This window comes from Caretta caretta, chromosome 16 (genome assembly GCF_965140235.1).
Source record: "Caretta caretta isolate rCarCar2 chromosome 16, rCarCar1.hap1, whole genome shotgun sequence".
NCBI lineage: Eukaryota > Metazoa > Chordata > Testudines > Cheloniidae > Caretta > Caretta caretta.
In genome coordinates, this window is record NC_134221.1 from 2,821,029 (window position 1) to 2,842,966 (window position 21,938).

The window sequence follows — 21,938 nt, forward strand, 5'->3', positions numbered from 1 at the left end:
TGGAACTTTGTAACTTGCTTTCTCCTGCCCTGAAGCACAAGAATACCAAGATGAGAGCAGCCCTCACAGTTCACAAGCGAGTGGTGATAGCCCTGTGGAAGCTTGCAACATCAGACAGCTACCAGTCAGTCAGGAATGCACTACAAGGTGGGTAGAAAGCTGGCTAGATTGTCGGGCTCAACGGGTAGTGATCAATGGCTCCATGTCTAGTTGGCAGCCGGTATCAAGTGGAGTGCCCCAAGGGTCGGTCCTGGGGCCGGTTTTGTTCAATATCTTCATAAATGATCTGGAGGATGGTGTGGATTGCACTCTCAGCAAATTTGCGGATGATACTAAACTGGGAGGAGTGGTAGATATGCTGGAGGGGAGGGATAGGATACAGAAGGACCTAGACAAATTGGAGGATTGGGCCAAAAGAAATCTGATGAGGTTCAACAAGGATAAGTGCAGGGTCCTGCACTTAGGACGGAAGAACCCAATGCACAGCTACAGACTAGGGACCGAATGGCTAGGCAGCAGTTCTGCGGAAAAGGACCTAGGGGTGACAGTGGACGAGAAGCTGGATATGAGTCAGCAGTGTGCCCTTGTTGCCAAGAAGGCCAATGGCATTTTGGGATGTATAAGTAGGGGCATAGCGAGCAGATCGAGGGACGTGATCGTTCCCCTCTATTCAACACTGGTGAGGCCTCATCTGGAGTACTGTGTCCAGTTTTGGGCCCCACACTTCAAGAAGGATGTGGATAAATTGGAGAGAGTCCAGCGAAGGGCAACAAAAATGATTAGGGGTCTGGAACACATGAGTTATGAGGAGAGGCTGAGGGAGCTGGGATTGTTTAGCCTCCAGAAGAGAAGAATGAGGGGGGATTTGATAGCTGCTTTCAACTACCTGAAAGGGGGTTCCAAAGAGGATGGCTCTAGACTGTTCTCAATGGTATCAGATGACAGAACGAGGAGTAATGGTCTCAAGCTGCAGTGGGGGAGGTTTAGATTGGATATTAGGAAAAACTTTTTCACTAAGAGGGTGGTGAAACACTGGAATGCGTTACCTAGGGAGGTGGTAGAATCTCCTTCCTTAGAGGTTTTTAAGGTCAGGCTTGACAAAGCCCTGGCTGGGATGATTTAACTGGGAATTGGTCCTGCTTCGAGCAGGGGGTTGGACTAGATGACCTTCTGGGGTCCCTTCCAACCCTTATATTCTATGATTCTATGATTCTATGAATCAATTTGGATTGGGCAAATCTATTGTGGGGGCTGCTGTGATCCAAGTAGCCAACGCAATCACTAAGCTGCTGCTATCTTAGAATATCAGGGTTGGAAGGGACCTCAGGAGGTCATCTAGTCCAACCCCCTGCTCAAAGCAGGACCAATCCCCAACTAAATCATCCCAAGATTAATCAAGAGTAGTGACTCTGGGAAATGTGCAGGTCATAGTGGATGGATTTGCTGCAATGGAATTCTCTAACTGTGGTGGGGTGACAGATGGAACCCATATCCCTATCTTGGCACCGGACCACCAAGGCAGCAAGTACATAAACAGAAAGGGGTACTTTTCAATGGTTCTGCAAGCACTGGTGGATCACAAGGGACATTTCACCAACATCAACGTGGGATGGCCGGGAAAGGTACACGACGCTCGCATCTTCAGAAACTCTGGTCTGTTTCAACAGCTGCAGCAAGGGACTTTCTTCCCAGACCAGAAAATAACCATTGGGTATGTTGAAATGCCTATGGTTATCCTTGGGGACCCAGCCTACCCCTTGCTCCCATGGCTAATGAAGCCATATACAGGCAGCCTGGACAGTAGTCAGGAGCTGTTCAGCTATAGGCTGAGCAAGTGCAGAATGGTGGTAGAATGTGCATTTGCATGTTTAAAAGCACGCTGGTGCAGTTTACTGACTCGGTTAGACCTCAGGGAAACCAATATTCCCATTGTTATTACTGCTTGCTGTGTGCTCCACAATATCTGTGAGAGTAAGGGGGAGACGTTTATGGCAGGGTGGGAGGTTGAGGCAAATCGCCTGGCCACTGATTACATGCAGCCGGACACCAGAGCGGTAAGAAGAGTACAGGAGGGCGTGGCGCACATCAGAGAAGCTTTGAAAACCAGTTTCATGACTGGCCAGGCTACAGTGTGAAAGTTCTGTTTGTTTCTCCTTGATGAAAACCTGCCCCCCTTGGTTCATTCTATTTCCCTGTAAGCCAACAGCCCTCCCCTCCCCCCTTCGATCACTACTTGCAGAGGCAATAAAGTCATTGTTGTTTCAAATTCATGCATTCTTTATTAATTCATCACACAAATAGGGGGATAACTGCCAAGGTAGCTCAGGAGGGGTGGGGGAGGAGGGAAGGAAAAGGCCACACTGCACTTTAAAACTTATTGAATGCCAACTTTCTGTTGCTTGGGCAGTCCTCTGGGGTGGAGTTCTTGGGTGCCCGGTGGCCCCACCACCACGTTCTTGGCCGTCTGGGTGAGGAGGCTATGGAACTTGGGGAGGACGGCGGGTGGTTACACAGGGGCTGTAGTGGCAGTCTGTGCTCCAGCCTTTCCTGCAGCTCAACCATACACCGGAGCATATTAGTTTGATCCTCCAGTAGCCTCAGCACTGACTCCTGCCTTCTGTCAGCAAGCTGACGCCACCTATCATCTTCAACCCACCACCTGTCCTCGCGTTCATATTGTGCTTTCCTGGACTCTAACATTGTCTGCCTCCACGCATTCTGCTGGGCTCTTTCAGTGCGGGAGGACTGCATGAGCTCAGAGAACATTTCATTGCGAGTGCATTTTTTTTCGCCTTCTAATCTTTGCTAGCCTCTAGGATGGAGATGATAATGTGAGCGTTGAAACATTTTCAGCTGTGGGAATGGGAAAAAAGGGAGAGTAGTAGTTAAAGAGACACATTTTAGAGAACAAACGGTAGACTCTTTCACAGTGAACCTTGCTGTTAACATTACATAGCACATGTGCTTTCGGTACAAGGTCACATTTTGTCTCTTATATTGAGGGTCTGCCACTTTGGTGTGAGAGATCACACGTGCAGGGCCGGGCAACAGAATTCGGCTTGCAGGCAGCCATGGTAAGCCACAGTCTTTTGGCTTCTTCAACCTTCATAACATGTGGGAATGGTTCCAAACAGCAGCGCCCTCCTTTCCCATACCAAGCACCCGTTGGGTTGGCCATTTAAACTGAGGGGCCGCGGTTTTTGGGTTAACGTGCAGCACAAACCCAACTAACCCCCCCCAACACACACACCCAATTCTCTGGGATGATGGCTTCACCCCTCCCCCCCACCACGTGGCTAACAGCAGGGAAGATTTCTGTTCAGCCACAGGCACACAGCCCAGCAGGAATGGGCACCTCTGAATGTCCCCTTAATAAAATTACCCTATTTCAACCATGTGACCATGAGGAGTGACCATCCAGGAGAGCTTTATGGAGATGTCCCTGGAGGATTTCCGCTCCATCCCCAGACACGTTAACAGACTTTTCCAGCAGCTGTACTGGACACAAATGCATCTCAAGTCTTCAGGGCAAATTAATTATTAAACACGCTGGCTTCTAACTCATGTATTATATTTACACTCACCAGAGATTCCTTCTCCCCCTGGCGGGTCTGGAAGCCCTCCTTGGGTGGCTTTGGGGGGTACTGGCTCCAGGTCCAGGGTGAGAAACAGTTCCTGGCTCTCAGGGAAAACTGTTTATCTGCTTGCTTATTGTGCGCTATCATCTTCCTCGTTCCCAAAATGCGCATCCCTGTTGCGTGATAATCCGTTGATGGAATCAAAGCACAGGGATGGGATAGTGGTGGCTGCACCCCCTAGAATGGCATGGAGCTCATCATAGAAGCGGCATGTCTGGGGCTTTGACCCCAAGCGGCCATTTGCCTCTCTGGTTTTTCGGTAGTCTTGCCTGAGCTCCTTAAGTTTCACGTGGCACTGCTGCGGGTCCCTGTTATAGCCTCTGTCCTTCATGCCCTTGGAGATTCTTTCAAATGTTTGGGCATTTCATCTTTTGGAATGGAGTTCTGATAGCACAGATTTGTCTCCCATACAGCAATCAGATCCCGTACCTCCTGTTTGGTCCATGCGGGAGCTCCTTTGCGATTCTGGGACTCCATCATGGTCACCTCTGCTGATGAGATCTGCATTCACCTGCAGCTTGCCACGCTGGCCAAACAGGAAGTGAGATTCAAAAGTTCGTAGGCCTTTTTCTGTCTACCTGGCCAGTGCATCTGAGTTGAGAGCGCTGTCCAGAGCAGTCACAATGGAGCACTTTGGGATAGCTCCCGGAGGCCAATACTGTTGAATTGCGACCACACTACCCCAAATTCGATCCGGCAAAGTCGATTTCAGCGCTAATCCCCTCGTCGGGGGAGGAGTACAGAAATCAATTTTAAGAGCCCTTTAAGTTGAAAAAAATGGCTTCGTCATGTCAACGGGTGCAGATTACATCGATCTAACACTGCTAAATTTGACCTAAACTCGTAGTGTAGACCAGGGCTAAAAGAACATAAGGGGTTTCTATTGAACTTAACTGCCTCCAAATGTATAAAATATGTAATCAATGTAGAGCTGAGTAAAAATTAAAGCAGTGCAAGGGATGTTAATGAAAAGAGAATGTATGTATCTGTGTGTGTGTAAATATGTAAGGTTTTAAGGACCTAAACCAACACTCCCAGATTAAGATGAATTAGTTTTGTTTTGATTTTTTTTAAATAATGCCACTAAAAATCCATTTGAATCTTCCATTCAAAGTTGCAAAACTGACAGACACGTTTTGCCAGACACAGGTAACCAGTCTTGTTTGGCTTTGGTATTTAGCGTTTAACCCTTAAGATACCTCAATGCTTTATAAAGTTCAATATCTTTTTATAGATCCTGGAGCCTCCGTCAATCAATCACGATCTGCGGCTGCTAAAAGTCCAGAGGTGCAGCAGGGCTAAGGCAGGCTCCCTGCCTGCCCCAGCCCCACGCCGCTCCTGAAAGTGGCCAGCACGCCCCTGAGGCTGGGGTGGGAACGGGCAGGGGTCTCTGCTAAGGTTGCCAACCTTCTATTCACACAAAACCAAACACGCTTGCCCCGTCCCTGCCCATCCTCTCAGGCCCCGCCCCTTCTCTGAGCCCCACCCACCCGCTCACTGCATCCCCCATTCCCTCGCTCACTTGCTCATTTTTACCGGGTTAGGCTCAGGGGATTGAGGTTTAGGAGGAGGTTCAGGCTCTGGCTGGAGGTGCAGGTTCTGGGGTGGGGCCAGAAATGAGGGTGTCAGGGTGAGGGAGGGGGCTCTGGGCTGAGGCAGTGAGTTGGGATGCGGGAGGGGGTGAGGGCTGTCGCTGGGGGGGCGGGCTCTGGGATGGAGCCACGGGGTTTGGGGTACAGGAGGGGGCTCTGGGGTGGAGCCAAAGGATTCAGAGTATGGGAGGGGGCTCTGGGATGAGGCAGGGAGTTGAGGTGTGTGGGGGGGTATGGGCTCTGGGCTGGGGGTGCAGGTTCTGGGGCAGGGCCAGAAATGAGAGGCTCAGGATGTGGGAGGGGGCTGCGGGCTGGAGTAGGGGTTGAGGTGCAGGGGGCTGATGGCTCCAGCTAGGGGTGTGGACTCTGGTGTTGGGCCAGAGATGAGGGATTTGGGGTGCAAGAGGGGGCTCCAGGCTGGGGCTCAAGGGTTTGGAGTGAGGGAGGGAGCTCTGGGCTGGGGAAAGGGGTTGGGGTGTGTGGGGGGGTGAAGGCTTCAGCTGGTGGTGCAGACTCTGGTGTGGGGCTGGGGATGAGGGGTGCAGGAGGGTGCTTCAGGCTCAGGGGTTCAGAGTGTGGGAGGGGCTCTGGGCTGGGGCTGCAGACTCTGGGGTGGTGCTGGGGATGAGAGGTTTGGGGTGCAGGAGGGTAAACTGGGCTGGGATTGAAGGGTTTGGAGGGCAGGAGGGGGATCAGGGTTGAGGCAGTGGGTTGGGGTGCAGAGGGGTGAGGGCTCCAGCTGCCCTGGTGTTGGGCCGGAGATGAGGGATGAGGGGTGCAGGAGAGGAGCTCCGGGCTGGTGCTCAGGGGTTCGGAGTACGGGAGTGGGCTCCAGGCTGGGGCATGAGATTGGGGTGCAGGGGGGTGTGAGGGCTCCACATGGGGGTGCAGACTCTGGTGTAGAGCTGGGGATGAGGGGTTTGGGGTAAAGGAGGGTGCTCTGGACTGGGAGCGAGGAGTTCGGAGGGTGGGAGAGGGATCAGGGTTGGGGCAGGGGGTATGGGCATGTGGGGGGTTAGGGCTCCAGCTGGGGATGAGGGCTCTGGAGTTGGGCCAGGTGTGACACTCTGTACCTTGGGGGAACACTCCAGGGGTGAAAGTAATTTAAAGGACTTACCGGTACGCTGGAGTCCTGAGTGGGGGCATGGCCTCAACCAGAAGAGGCGTGGCCTCAACTGGAAGAGGCGATTTAAAGGCCCCGAGGCTCTGGCTGGGAGCCCCGGACCCTTTAAATCACCCCAGAGCTACCAGCTGCAGAGGTGGCTGGGAGCCCCTGGGCTTAAGGGTGAATTAAAGGGCCTGGGGTTCCGGCTGCCACAGAACTCTGGGCATTTTAAATCCCTGCTGGGGCCGGCTGCCAGAGCCTTGGGGCTCTGGCAGCCAGGCTCAGGTGGAGATTTAAAGGGCTCGGTGCTCTGGCCACTGCGGGGAGCCCCAGCCCAAGCCCCGCTGCCGGAGCTCTGGAAGTGATTTAAAGGGTCCGGGGCTCCCCGCAGTGGCAGGAGCCCCAGGCCCTTTAAATCACCACCGGGGAAGCCAATCTGGTGCGGCACAGCGTACCGGCTCTTGCCGGTACACCGGACCATACCGGCTTACTTTCACCTCTGGGAACACCCTACACCTCCATGTTCATCATTATAATATGATTGTGTGCAATGCAAAGTTCGTCATGTCAGGTGTCTTCGGAAGGCTCATGATGCACTGAGCATTGTTATAGTAACTGTTGTTACAGTGATGTTATAGGTTGTAATTCCATGTATATAGTTACGAGGCTGAAAATGTGTCCTCATGGCTTAAAACAAGCAGCCAGAGCAGAGCTGACCATGTGGTGACGGGTCTCACCTGGGGAGCTGGATGGCAAACTCACTCTGGCTGGGGAGGTTTCCCAGCAAAACTCTACAAACAAGGAGTCATCAGTGGAGAAGGAAAAGCCCAGCTGAGGGATTTTGCTTTCAGGTCCCTAGAGGCCAGTTCTCGGGGGAACCCTGCATGCTGGCCTGGGACTCCCCAGCTCCCCACACAGCCAGTCCTGCCCTTGCCCTGGCTGGCTCCAGAATGACTCCAAAATGGCTTTGCCCCTTTCCTGAGTTGCCTGGGAGGGCATCTTACTCCCTATTGGTTGCCGGGCAGACTCTGAGTTTGCCATGGCTCCCCCTCCCTACCAGGGACAGCGTGCCTCAAGACAGAGCCCCAGGAATGTAGGTCATCTCCTTGGGGGTTACACTTATTTAATTAACAGATGTTTTTGCAATATTACAAGGACTAAAAGTTGTGATACAATTGTGGTTTAAACTTACATTGTGATGAATGCCTGTAACCTTGGGCATGTATATGACCATGTTAAGAAAATTGTTAATCCATCCTATGATACATTTGCATTTACAATATATTGTGCAAACAGAACACATACATATTGAAGAACAGCATGATGATACAGAAATCACTCATGAACTGAAAACTATGACAGATGCAAGACATTACCTTGGTGGGAAACACTATTAGGGTGGTCACCTTCTGCAAGTGGTATGCTAAATATAATGGTTCACTCCATTGTGGTGGTGATTAGAATCCAGTTGGCTTTGTTAGTAAGCATAATAGGTTTGACTTGCTGGATGAAGGGAATGGTTCGGAGAATACAGGAAGCTGGCATGCAAAGTCAAATAAAGCCCTTGTTAATTATACCAAGGAGGCAAGCCCAAGCTCAGCGGTCTGAGTAATGACCGCTTTGGTAAAAATATCATTAAGGACGGGACTGTAAGGATAAGGCCTTTTCCTGTAGCCATTTGTAAGGTCTGAGGCCTTGTCTGCAGTCATATTAGGAGCGCAGCAGCCATGAGCTAAAAAGCAGAATGTTACATCCTCATATTACATCTAAATACCATTAAAACAATGTAGTATTGAGCTGCTAAGAAGGCTCCTGTCCTCATATTACCCATCATCACCAGATAAAGAAACAAATCTTAAGATGTCTTAAAGAAAATTTTGTTTGCTGGCATTCTGTCTGGTGAGAAATCACTTATCAACAAGTTGTGGTTGTGAAATCCCTACTTCTTTATTGTTTTGTCTTAATGATCCCAGTTTCTCTATTGTTTATCTGTAGGGTCTCTGCCTGGTTCTCTAATTGTTTGTCTGTTGCATAACTAATTTTGCTAGGTATAAATCAATTAAAGTGGTGGGATAGGATTGGTTGAAGAATGGTTTTACAATATGTTAGAATTGGTTAGAAAATTGTTTAGTAATTTAGTAAAATGGTGGGTTAAGGTACAACTAAGCAAGACTCAAATTTCACTATATAAATTGGGGTCCAAAAGGAAATTCTTGGGAACCAACTCCAGGCCCCAGTCCCATGATCAAAACTGCCAGACGTCAACACTTTGCTAATGACACCATGCAGAAGTTGGAGTTCCCCAGATGACCTGATTCTGACTGGCCATCAAGAAAAGTTCATCTGCCTTATTGGGAGTGGTGTGTGTTGCCAGGGCAAGAAGCCACCACAGCTTCAGCCTTCCTGGATCTGACCTCAGAGCATTCAGCACCCTGGTTCACCATACACTTTCCGCAGAGAGTCTGGCTAAGCGGGGCTTTTGAGGAAGCCAAAGGGCCCTGCACCCCAGTGCCACAGTCAGTCGTGACTCTTAGGCAGGGTGTAAACCGGAAGGTTTATTAGTTGACCAGTGACTTTCAGCCAAGTCCATCCTGGGGGGAACCTCAGGCCAGACTCCTTGGTCTTCCGCCTCTTCAAGTCCCTCATAGCAGCCTGAGTTAGACCCCCTTGCCTGGCCTCCGAAAAAACACGTTGCTCCTCCCCGAGGCTTTGTCCTGCTTCCTGGGCAAAATGTCACCTAGTTGCATCCCCCTCCTGATGCTTTGGTTACGAAGGGCATCGGCCATAGCTTATGTGCAGGCAGCTGGGCAGCCTCACTTGCCCCCAAGGGTCTTAGCAAAAGCCACACACCCTTATTCCTACCACCTAGCCATTGGTACAGTACACAGGGACGCCGAGGCACATACAGTATTAATACAGGACAGTAGCATTCACATGCAACATAACAAGGGGAAAACCCCACTTCACCACAAGAGGTAAAGTAGAATATTTCCATGTAAGGTTTTTTCACCGTTAAAAGACGCTGCAGACCCACAGAGAGTAAGGTTATGCCCTGAGCACCATCTTCACTGCGCCACTGCAGTGTTTCAAGGTAGACCTGCCCTGAGCTGCTTCCAGTCCAGCTCCCCAAGTCCCCAGTTGCCCTGGTGTGTGTGCATAACTGTCCCTCCAAGGCATGGGCCCTCCCAGCTCCACTGATCACTAGACAGCAGAGGGGCAGCTTCTGCCTGTTCTCTGATTACTCTCCCTGCCTCTGCCCCAATCTGCGATCTCAAGTTACCTAGACCCTTGGAGCTGAGGGGTGTGTGTGATGTGGCATTCCCTATGCTTTATGAAAATATGATTATGAATATGACAACTGAAATATATTGTATGCAAGATGGCTCATGTGAGATATCATTGGAAAGGTTAAGATTTACTGAATGTGATTATCCTATTTGTGTCCCTGTATCATTTCTGTATCTGAAGTTAGGTATACTGACTATATCTCTGTATTTCAACTATGCTACTTTGGGTGACACCCATTGCCAACACTTCAGGTACAACAATGGAAAAGCCAGACAGGGTGGATGGCCCATCAACAAGGACAATTGACTGTAAAAAAAGTTTAGTTTCCCTATAAACATGGGGGTCAGCCTGTGAAGAATGGCTACAAGGGCCCCACAGAGTCAGGTGGTCTTGTGTTGTCTAAAACATTGCCTGAGACGACTTGGAACTTTCCACTGTAAGGGAAGGGGGGGGTGTCACACTAGGAAACACAGGACTCCCACCTTATGCCAATCCTATTTAATGGTGGGAAGTGAGGTAATCCTGGTGGTCAGTTCTCTCCTGCTACTCCACCCAAGATGGTGTCTGGAAACAACTAAGACTGAACGGGGGGAAAGAACTAAGCCCAGACTGGAAGGGCATCTGGCCTGTGAAGAAGATTATTAGAACCACATTTAGGGTGAGAACTCACATGTAACCAGTTTCTTTAATGTATTAAGCTTAGTTTGCATGCTCTGTTTTATTTTCTTAGTAATCTGCCTTGTTCTGTCTGCTACCTCCTTAACTACTTAAAATACACCTGTTATAGTTAATACATTTATGTCTGGTTTATAATACAACCCGGGTTATGTGATTTCTATCGGGGAGGAAGGAGTGTGAGAAATTGTGCATACCCTCTTCCATATTGAGGGAAGAGGCAAATATAATATATCTTTGGGTCTGTACTCCAAGGGAGGTGGATATCTGAGTGCTGGAGCAAATCCCTTAAGCTGAGTCTTCCCAGAGCTCATCTGCAGCTGGGTATGGCCCTGCCTGTGTGTGTTAGAGGATGTTTTAAGAGCCTGGCTTAGCAAGACAGGTGAAAGGGGGCCCAGGCTGGCAGAACAGGTAGACTCAGTGGTATCTCAGCACATCAGGTGACGTCCTCAGGGTTCTAACCCATCACAGGGTGATTCCTGGCTCACACAGACAGACTCACACTAACTTTCACCAACCTTGTGCGCTAAGAATAGTTGTGTAGCCACAGTAGCCTGGGCAGATGCAAGTAGTGGCACGAGCTAGCCCCCCTGAGTATGTACTCACAGAGCCCAAGTGGGTTTGTGCTCAGGGTGCTGCCCCTCGCTGCTGCCTGCTTTTAGCGCTCTAGCGAGAGGACGTCTGCCTAGCTGGGCATTACACCCCTTGCTCCAGGTGTGGCTGCACCCCCACCCGGCAGTGGGAGAAGAACAGCTGAGGCAAGGAAGCAGGTTATAGCAGCAAAAGCCCCCTGCCTCCTCTACACAGAGGGCCCCAAAGGAGGCTGGCCAAGCTTTGCTGTAAAGCCAGCTGCCTGGGACTTGAGAGTGGGAACCCTACAAGTGCATCCACAGCGGGGTCAGTCCAGCCAGTGTGGGGTGGTGGAGGCAAGGAGCCCTGGTTGAGGCTCTCCCCGTTTACAGAATACTTCCATCCACTAGTCCCCCAATTCACTGCACAAACACCCCCCAAATCTGGCTAATCACTCTCCCTGTCATCTATCAGCTCCCTCAACTGCAGGCCTGGTACCTGCTCCTGTCACCAGCTGGGGAGCAGGTTGCACACTGAACCTGGAGCATTGCAGCTAGGGGCTTTGTGGGAGGCCCCAGAATTGCTTGGGCCAGCCCTACAAGAAGCAGCTTTTCTTGACAAGCTCCAGAGTAGCCCACAGTCCCCTTTGGATGCTGAAGGAGCTGGGGTGTGTGTATGTGACTCCCGCTCTGGACTAAGCCCCAGTGTGGGGACCAGCAGCGCTGTCCCAGGGCTTGCCAGGGACCGATTCAGTCCTTAGTGTGTAGGTTATAGCTGCCTCAGGGACTGCCATAACTTGCACTCTAGCTGCAATGCCCCCTCCCCTCACCCCTTCCATTGAGCCAATCTAACACCTGTGGCATAGATCCCCCTGCACCAGCGGCTTCCATGAGGGCAGTGGTGCAGACCTGACTATGCCAGCTCTGTGCCTGCTGGGGACTCTCCTTGCTCCAGGTGAACTGAGCTCCCTGGGAAGAGGACAATCTGACTACTTCACACCTGGCTAGTGTAAAGAGCACTGAATACCTCAGCCCTGTGGCACTGAGACATGGTATTCTTGATGGTGGGGACACAATGAAGAGACCCAAGAGCCCTTGCACTGCCCAAAACGGACTTAGATTTGCTAAGCTAAGTATCAAATGATCTCTATGGGGTGGTTAGGGAGGCAGAATAGAATGATCTGCTTTGAAATGTACACCTGTGTTTGTAAAAGTCACAGGTCTTTTGGCCTGACCTTTAGCAAAGCCAAGTTCCCCCTGTGAAAGCACCTATGGGGGGCTATTGATGGCCTGGAACGTCACACAGGGTTCTGGTTTTCAATTCCCTTCTCCTCAGTTCTTATTAAAACAAAGCCAGCCCCCTGCTGACTCTCCTCTAGGCATGCATCTCACTTCCACTTTCTGTTCTAAGCAACCACCGCTCAGCCAAGAGCTGACTCTCAGAGCTGGAATGAGCAATGTCACTCTTCTCAAAGGTAAGGGAGCTCTGCTGCTTTGTTTAAGGTAATCAAGTGTGTTAAAGAGCCTTTGGAGGCCAGTCCTCATCCTGGGGTTTAGCCCACATGCCTCAGAGTGGTCTGCAGGTGTTCTGTATGGCATGGAGAAGATGTGCATTGCCTAGAGTTCTTAGTGGGGAACCTCAAGTGGGGGATAGATTGTCTTACGAGGAGTGAAATTCATCATGTACCCAGCCAACGGGCTGCAGCATTATTGATGCAAGACAGATGCCTACACAGATAGATTGGATAGAAGCTAAACTGCCCTGCTAATCAGCTTGACTTCTAAAGACCACCTCAGGGGGGTGAGTACTTTCCAGTGCCCATGCAGTCCATGGACCCCTCTGCTGAGGCTGCCAACAGGGGCTAGTTGATGGTGGTGGCATGAACCCCACCTTTGGATGCTCCCCCCACAGCAGGAGGAGCACCCTCCCCTCACGGCTTGTGAAGGCCTTGCCCTGCTGGCCCAGCCCCGGGCTGCCCCTGGCGGGGCCCAGCTCCAGGCTGCCAGCTGGAGCTAAGTCTCTGCTGGCTTCAGGGGAGAGGGGGAGGGAGGCAAGGCCTGGGTTAGTGGAGGCTTAGCCTGCCTTGACCTTTGATACCAGCCTCCCATGGTGGTGCAGGCACCGACCTGTCCACTAAGGATTTGACCGAGATCCTGGCTCCATTGAAGTCCGTGGGGGTCAGGATTTCGCCCTGGGGGATTATAGAATGAGCCTGATCCAAAGTCTGTGTGAGTCTCCATTGACTTCAATGGGCTTTCAATAAGGGCCTGCTGTTCTCAAGCACAGGGTAAAAGCTGTGGGCCTCTGCAGGGTGGAGGCAGTATGTTTAGTGATTACAGAACGGGACTGGGGGACACAAGATGTAAGTTATAGTCCCAGCTCTGCTGTTGACTCTGTGCTATTGGGCACCTCGGTTTCTGTAAGATCGCACACTGTTGAGAAGTACTTTCATTTCTGTAGCTTTGTAAGGTGTTGAGATCCCATCATGCTGAGGTTGGGATGAATGCAAGTAGTAGTACCCAGATGTTCTTCTGAGTCTGGCTGTCTCAGATAACAGCATCTCATTCCCCAAACTAGCATCCACCAGGGAATTGAGAAATGAAACAGAGACCTCAGCACTCACTTTCATTCTGTCTAGTAAGGGGTTCTCTTTTGAACGATGCTGGGAAGAGCTGCCCCAAGTCAGGCAAAGCAGTGTTTTGCATGAGGTGTCTGATTACGGAAAGTGCAGGGAGCGGAATTTCTGTGATTCTTTATTAACTTAAAGCAAGGGGGTGGAGAGTGGGGGGAAAGCTATGACACTCAGGACTTTTGAGAAGCTTTATTAATTATTAATGTCTTAGTATTGTCTACTTCTGTGGCACAATGGATGTGCCTGGCATTTACAGCTCAGCAAAATGAAAGGAGACAACCCTGAGGAGCTTACAAACTGTGTGTGGAGATTGGAGGATCATCTCTGGATGTGTGCAGGAAGTGGTGGACTCTGCACACAGCTCTCCCCTCTCCTCCATTCTAGAGGGGCCCTCGATGAGGCTGGAGATCTGTGTGTGGGAGCGGCAGGTTAGAAGGGGGATTTAGATCATCCTCTTAAGAACCCCCTAGTTGTTCTGAGGAAGGAGTAGAGAACATGCTTCCTGGGAGATCTGGGGAGAGAACTATGATCTGCATCCAAGATAGCCTTAACACAGGGACGGATACACATGAGGTGCAGGCGGACTGTGTTGTGTTGTGGGCCTGGGGGGAGGGTGCAGGGTGCTGGGATGGGGGTGAGACAGACACAGGGCTGAGAGAAGGGGACAGGTGGTGACACAGGGACAGGTCTGGGGGGTTAGGAGAGTCACAGGCAAAGGACCTGGTGGGGGGAGGGGCAGGGTACCATGGGCATGAGGGGATGGGTCAGAGGGTGACCCAAGTACAGGGCCAGAGTGGGCAGGTTGCCGTGGATCTGGAGGTGACATAGGCACAGGCAAGGAGGGCAGGGTGCCGTGAGTCAGGGGTAACGTAGGCAGGGGGACGGGGCCAGGGTGCCGTGGTCTGGGGGTGACATAGGCACAGGCGAGGGGAGGAGGGTGCCATGGTCTGGGGGTGACATAGGCACAGGCGAGGGGAGGAGGGTGCGGTGGGTCGGGGGTGACGGAGGCACAGGCGAGGGGAGGAGGGTGCGGTGGGTCAGGGGGTGACGGAGGCGTGGGACCGGGAGGCAGGGTGCGGTGGGGCAGGGGGTGACGGAGGCGCGGGGCCGGGGGTGACGGAGGCGCGGGCTGGGGGGGCAGGGTGCGGGGGGGCAGGGGGTGACGGAGGCGCGGGGCCGGGGGTGACGGAGGCGCGGGCTGGGGGGGCAGGGTGCGGGGGGGCAGGGGGTGACGGAGGCGCGGGGCTGGGGGGCAGGGGGCGGTGGGGCAGGGTGTGACGGAGGCGCGGGGGCAGGGGGTCCGGGGGTGACGGAGGCGTGGGGCTGGGGGGCAGGGGGCGGTGGGGCAGGGTGTGACGGAGGCGCGGGGCCGGGGGTGACGGAGGCACGGTCCGGGGGGGCAGGGTGCGGGGGGGCAGGGGGTGACGGAGGCACGGTCCGGGGGGGCAGGGTGTGGGGGGGCCGGGGGTGACGGAGGCGCGGGGCCGGGGGTGACGGAGACGCGGGGCCGGGGGGCAGGGTGCGGGGGAGCAGGGGGTGACGGAGGCGCGGGGCTGGGGGGCAGGGTGCGGGGGAGCAGGGGGTGACGGAGGCGCGGGGCTGGGGGGCAGGGTGCGGGGGGGCAGGGGGTGACGGAGGCGCGGGGCTGGGGGGCAGGGTGCGGGGGGGCAGGGGGTGACGGAGGCGCGGGGCACGGTGTGACGGAGGCGCGGGGCTGGGGGGGCAGGGGGCGGTGGGGCAGGGGGTGACGGAGGCGCGGGGCTGGGGGGGCAGGGGGCGGTGGGGCCGGGGGTGACGGAGGCGCGGGGCCGGGGGTGACGGAGGCGTGGGGCTGGGGGGCAGGGTGCGGGGGGGCAGGGGGTGACGGAGGCGTGGGGCTGGGGGGCAGGGTGCGGGGGGGCAGGGGGTGACGGAGGCGCGGGCTGGGGGGCAGGGTGCGGGGGGGCAGGGGGTGACGGAGGCGCGGGGCTGGGGGTGACGGAGGCGCGGGGCTGGGGGGGCAGGGGGCGGTGGGGCCGGGGGTGACGGAGGCGCGGGGCCGGGGGTGACGGAGGCGCGGGGCTGGGGGGCAGGGTGCGGGGGGGCAGGGGGTGACGGAGGCGCGGGGCACGGTGTGACGGAGGCGCGGGGCTGGGGGGGCAGGGGGCGGTGGGGCAGGGGGTGACGGAGGCGCGGGGCTGGGGGGGCAGGGGGCGGTGGGGCCGGGGGTGACGGAGGCGCGGGGCCGGGGGTGACGGAGGCGTGGGGCTGGGGGGCAGGGTGCGGGGGGGCAGGGGGTGACGGAGGCGTGGGGCTGGGGGGCAGGGTGCGGGGGGGCAGGGGGTGACGGAGGCGCGGGCTGGGGGGCAGGGTGCGGGGGGGCAGGGGGTGACGGAGGCGCGGGGCCGGGGGTGACGGAGGCGCGGGGCTGGGGGGGCAGGGGGCGGTGGGGCCGGGGGTGACGGAGGCGCGGGGCCGGGGGTGACGGAGGCGTGGGGCTGGGGGGGCAGGGTGCGGGGGGGCAGGGTGTGACGGAGGCGTGGGGCTGGGGGGCAGGGTGTGACGGAGGCGCGGGGGCAGGGTGCGGGAGGTCCGGGGGTGACGGAGGCGCGGGCTGGGGGGGCAGGGTGCGGGGGAGCAGGGGGTGACGGAGGCGCGGGGCTGGGGGGCAGGGTGCGGGGGGGCAGGGGGCGACGGAGGCGCGGGGCTGGGGGGCAGGGTGCGGGGGGGCAGGGTGTGACGGAGGCGCGGGGCTGGGGGGGCAGGGGGCGGTGGGGCCGGGGGTGACGGAGGCGTGGGGCTGGGGGGCAGGGTGCGGGAGGTCCGGGGGTGACGGAGGCGCGGGCTGGGGGGGCAGGGGGCGGGGGGTCCGGGGGTGACGGAGGCGCGGGGCCCCGTGAGTCGGGCCGAAGGGGATGGGGAGGGGGCCGCTGCCGCCGCCCGTCCCCCCACCTGCCCCTCAACCGCCGCCAACGGCCACTTCTGGCAGCGCCACCGGGCGGGGGCGGGGGCGGGGGCGGGCCTTAGCCCTCGGGGGCGTGGCCCGGGGGACGTGTCCGCTGGGCGTGGCTTATGGCGGTGCTTCCGGTGTGGCTGGCGGGGAGCGGAGCGAGGCTGCCGGTAAGTGGGGCGGTTCCCCGGCCGCCCGCGGGCTCAGGGCGGTCGGCGCCCGGCCAGTGTCCGGCCCGGGGCGGGGGGCGGGCCGCAGGGCGCCTGGCGCAGCGCGGGGCGGGCGCGCGCAGCGTGTGGGGCCCGGGCCGGCGGCTGCGCCTGGCAGCGGGCGGGCGGGCGGGGCGGCGCGGGAGCGGCCCCTGTCCCGCGGGAGGCTGGGCTCGGGCCCGTGCGTGGGCGGGGCCCGGCGCGGGAAGCGCGGCCGGGGGCCTCGGGGGCGGCCGGGGTGTTCGAGCGAGAGCCGTTGGCGAGGGGAACTCGGGACGGGAAGTGCTGAGGGGAAATTCCAGCGGCGGCGGCCCCGGGCGCTGGCGCGTGGGAAGCCCCTTGCGCGCCTGGCGGGTGGGTCGCTGCGGGCGCCCGGTGCCGTGGCGCCTGTCGGCCCGTGGGAAAGCTCTTTACTGCTGGCCTTTGCTCCGGGTTTGTTTCTGTTTCGAGTTGAAGTGGGCTTTGGTGATCAGACTGAATGACTCGAGTCAGGGCTTGCTTTTGTTAAGCCGCTCCTCGTTAGTCAAAGAGACTCCCTAACGGGAGACCCCTGGCTATCGCAGAGCCGTTTAACCTAAATGCCGCCCAGTAGGTACAATAATGTGGTCTCAGCAACAAAAGCTGAAACTTCGCCACTTCTGCATGATTCACGCTTGCCTCACATCCTACTTAACATTGCCCAAAATGCTGGGAAATAGGACTGTGGGAAATATACAGAACTATACTTGTCCAAAAGGTGGCCTCCACACGGTCCCTGACACCCTTAAAGGGCTTTTTAAACGTAGCGGGTGAATGTCAGTCTAGTTCCCAGCAGATAGCCGGAGATGGCCTTGCAGAAACCTTTGTGGAAAACATTTACTGACACCTGGTTGGCATTCTCATCAGAACCGTCATGGGTTACATTAAAAGAACAGGAGTACTTGTGGCACCTAGAGTACTAAGGTGCCACAAGAGTCCTCCTGTTCTTTTTGTGGATACAGAGTAACAGGGCTGCAACTCTGAAACCATGGGTTACATTGTGTCAGTGGTTAAACACAACCATGGGGATCCTGAAGTACTGCTGTCCTGTGGATGCCTGGGGGCATTCAGCCCTCAGAGTTTTCAAGTATGAAATTCACCTGAAAATTAGAAAAAGAGGAAAACAGTTAAAATAATCTTTCTGTATGGATTTTAGAGTCCATATTCTCACATTACTCTTGTTCAACAACTGTAGGCACATGAATATGTTGGTGTAATAGGACTACACTCTTATTAATGAGAGCTTTTCTTGCAGTGCGGCAGACCTATACATTCTCTCCCTCACTTGCCAGACCCACTAATTTGTTTTCTATGCAGCTGTTGTATAATGTATTTAACTACTGTCGTTAACATGACTGGTACTTTTAGCAAAAATAACATTTTTGTGAGTTACTCTGTCTATAAAGGGCACTACATGTATATTAAACTAGACTTGAACATTAAAGTGTGTGTTGCTCAGTCCTTGTCTTCAAAGCTTTTCATGGGATTGACCCAAGGTACCTAAGAGATCACTTTGCTCTCTGAGGCTATGACCTTCCAATCTAGGTATATTCCACTGAAAGAATGGAAGTGGTTAATAATGCCAGCAGAGACAGATTCAAGTGTGAGACTCAGTTTTCTCAGTAATTGGCCCATAGTTGTGGGAACTTGCTCTTAGAAGAGTTAGAATTAATGCACTTCTTTCAATCTTCTGATCAGAATGTAAAAACTGCTTTGCTGATCTGGTCTTTCCATGATGATAAATGAGTGGGGTGTAGAAGAAAGATGGCTACTGTAGTGATGAGCATAGTACAAATGTTTAGATAAGCATAACATGAATAAAGGATAAAATGTACAGGTCCATTTATTTATGGTTACAATGTCCCACAGGTGCCCCTGTACTTATTTAAATTGAACACATGAGAACACTTTCACCCACCTGCTATTTAAGCTCGCCTTGTGATCTTTTGATGACCACAGGCAATGACCATTTTTTAGATCTCAGCTGATATGTAAAGTGCAGTATGGTGTGCTCTAGCATCTCTCTAGGTCAGGGATGGGTAACTTTAAGGTAGTAGAAGGCTACAAAATCCACTAAAATCTTTTAGCTAGCAGGGGTGTGTGATGTGGCGGAGAATTGGGTCTTGCCCTGAGAGGTTGTGGGGAGGGGGAAATCTGGTCCTGGTGCAGGACTGGCGAAAGAGCCCATCCTGTGCTTACCCCACAGCAACAGTTCTTGTCCCATGGAATTGGGTCTGGCTCACTGCTCCGGCTTGCTGACTCCTGTCACAGCGTTATCTGATGTGCACATTTGTGGGCAGGCAGGACCTGCCCCCTGCAAAGCCCTGTGCCTTTCCTGGCCCTTACAATGATCTAGCAGGCCAGATTTGTCCTTTGGGCCACCAGTTGCCTATCCCTGCTCTAGGTCACTGGTAGAGCTGCACAGGAAATGGCTGTCAAACGGTTTTGAGAATTGAAAAGTTTTTCTGTTCTTTACTGGGATAAACCCAAAACCTTTTGAAATATTTCATGGAGAGTCAGAGAGAACTCACTCCAGAAAAGCCTGGTGGTTATGACACTTGCTTGGGATGTGGGAGACCGAAGTTCAAGTCTCTGTTCTACCTAATTTGGAGCAGGGACGTTACTCTGACTATCAAGCTATTCTGGTGGGTAGCTTCTGTCTGACCAGAAATTCTGTCCTGGACACGAGAAACCTTTCAGAAGAAAGTTTCATTGAAACTGATCTGTTACCACACAAAGTTTTCGTTTTGATAGATTGGCATTTCTGATGAAAAACCATTTTGTAGAAAAGTCCCTAACTACCTCTAATTCCTGGCTAAGTATTCCCTTAGAGGGAAGTGCAGACTCATTAGCACCCTCTATTCCTATACTTTAAGACCAGAAGAAGGGACCATTAAGAGAATCTGGTCTGACGTCCTGTATGACATAGGCCAAAAGATATCACCCAATAATTCCTCCATCAAGCCCATATCTTGTGATTGAGCCAGAACATATTTTTTTCCCTTCCTGAAACAGCCAGGGTTTTTACTGAAGGTGAATGTTGAAATTCTTGGCTAAATTAAATGCAGCCAGCAGTGGAGTGGCTTATTGCTCTTGTATCAGACTGACTTCTGAATTGGTCGTACCTAGTGATTCTGGGTTATGTGGAATTTACATGAACTACTCCATCAAAGTAATGCCTAGACAATCCGGAAAGCTTTTTAACAGGCTGTGCCATTGAGTTTGTCTTGCAGGGGGGAAAAAGGCAGCAATACAGAACTAAAAGTGATTGGTTATAAGTTATGCCTCTTCTCCCCAGAAATGATGGTAGTTACAGGAGCTACTGTATCTAGGCCAGGTCCAAAACAATTCGCCTTGCTTTTGGTTATGGTAGTTTTACTGGGAGTAGAGGGAAGGAAACCGGCGGTTTGTTAGCCCACTTGGAACAGGGTAATAAATAATGGTCTCCACATCCTATAGAGTGCCATCCAGCAATGGCCCTCGGGGCACTTTATAAACATTGATAAATTAATCCTCAGGACTCTCCTGTGTAGTAGCAAAGTATTGGTAACTCTATTTGACAGCTGAGGTGTAGAGGCAAAAAGAAAAGGAGTACCTGTGGCACCTTAGAGACTAACAAATTTATTTGAGCATAAGCTTTCGTGAGCCGCAGCTCACTTCATCGGATGCTCACGAAATCTTATGCTCAAATAAATTTGTTAGTCTCTAAGGTGCCACAAGTACTCCTTATCTTTTTGCAGATACAGTCTAATACGGCTGCTACTCTGAAACCTGTCATTATATGAGGTGTAGAGGGGGATTTATATGTTCAAGGTGAGGCTTTCAGTCTGTGGCAGAGCCAGGAATATAACCTAGTTAGACTTGCTGATTTCCAGTCATGTATACAAACCTCTAGGTCAAATTGTGGCCGTTTGGAACCCTTTAGATACCCTTAAGAATATATTGTTCTGAGATCGGTGTGCTTAATTTTTTATACACTGGTTCCTCTCCGTTGGGAACATTCCCGCTGAAATTTTACTTTTTCTCCAGAGAGACTCTGATTATTCAAGTCTGGCTGCAAACGTATAATGCAGTCTGTGAACCAAGAGCATTTTCACCTGCCCTGATGTCGGCTCTCTTGTCAGTGAATATTGGCTCTGAGGTTAGGGCATTACATGCACAGCTTTACCCTTCTTCTGGCCCTACATAATTGCATGCAATCAGAAGGAGCCTTCCTCTTGTTTTATCCCCCTTCCTTCCTCCTCCCTGCCCCCCCGCACTCATCCATAATTTGCTGTGGCTGCCGTTGTCGGCAGTGTTCGCCCTCCCCAAAGTGGGAGGATTTCTGATTGGAACAAGGACAGGGTCTTAAGCTGGTGAGAGGCAATATCCAGCAATCTTCCGCTTATTACCTGTGGAGGAGTTATGCCTCCTGGCATTGCTGGTTGTAACTCCTTATCTTCCCCAAGGCACCACTGCCTCAGAAGAAGCAGGATTTTGACCTAAATTGGTTTCCTCTAAAGCAGTGGTTCTCAATGTGTTATGTGGGCCACATCCAATACTACCTGTATGGCCCTGAAGATGTCACATGGGCTGCAGCTGTGTGCTGACTGGGCTGCAGGTTGAGAACCACTGGTCTAAAGACTGGCTGGGTCACACAATGATTCAATTACGCAACATGTGTTCTTTTTTACGTAGCTTGTTCCCAGTGTTCTGGATACACTCCCCACCCCATGCCCCTTCGTATCTTCTCCATGGTCCAGCTACACTTAATTGCTTTTGTGCCATTGGACACTTGTGGAGGGAGAGATCCTGCAAGATGCCCTCAATTTTTCTAGAACTGTTAATTTATATTTCAGGGAGGCATTTTTACAGTCTTGGTCGATGGTCGATAGCCAACATTTACACCAAGTTACTTCTCTTAATAAATTTAGACTACATTAAAAACATCTGGTTAAAGTCAGTCATCAGGCAACACAATGACATTAAGCCCTGGTCTATGTTTAAAAGTTAGATCGACTTAGCTATGTTGCTCAGGGCTGAAAAAGTTTATACCCTGAGGGCTGTAGTTAGGTCGATCTAGTCCCCAGTGTAGACACGACTAGGTTGCCAGAAGAATTCTTCCATCAACCTAGCTACCGCCTCTCATTAACTAGGAAGCATTTTTGCTACGACAGTACAGCTGCAGCACTATACCTGTGTCGATGTAGTGGCTGTAGTGTAAATATGGTCTCAGAATACATCAGATTTAAATGCTAAATGCTTGGAACTCGGTCTAACCCCGGCTTATAGCTTGTTTGGCT

General features: G+C 53.2%; 1 protein-coding gene across 3 annotated transcripts in view; it reads left to right on the forward strand.

The window, feature by feature from the left end:
- Positions 1-12,289: 12,289 nt before the first annotated feature.
- The window catches only part of TRAF2 (TNF receptor associated factor 2), a 42,830-nt gene continuing 33,181 nt past the window's right edge, over positions 12,290-21,938 (forward strand). For 2 of the 3 annotated variants that reach the window (XM_048822858.2, XM_048822861.2), the window contains exon 1: positions 16,519-16,599. In XM_048822858.2, the coding sequence (XP_048678815.1) occupies positions 16,552-16,599 (48 nt within the window). In that variant the 5' untranslated portion in view covers positions 16,519-16,551. Of the gene's footprint in view, positions 12,343-16,518; positions 16,600-21,938 lie in introns of those variants that run through there. The other variant, XM_048822859.2, reaches the window with a different exon arrangement.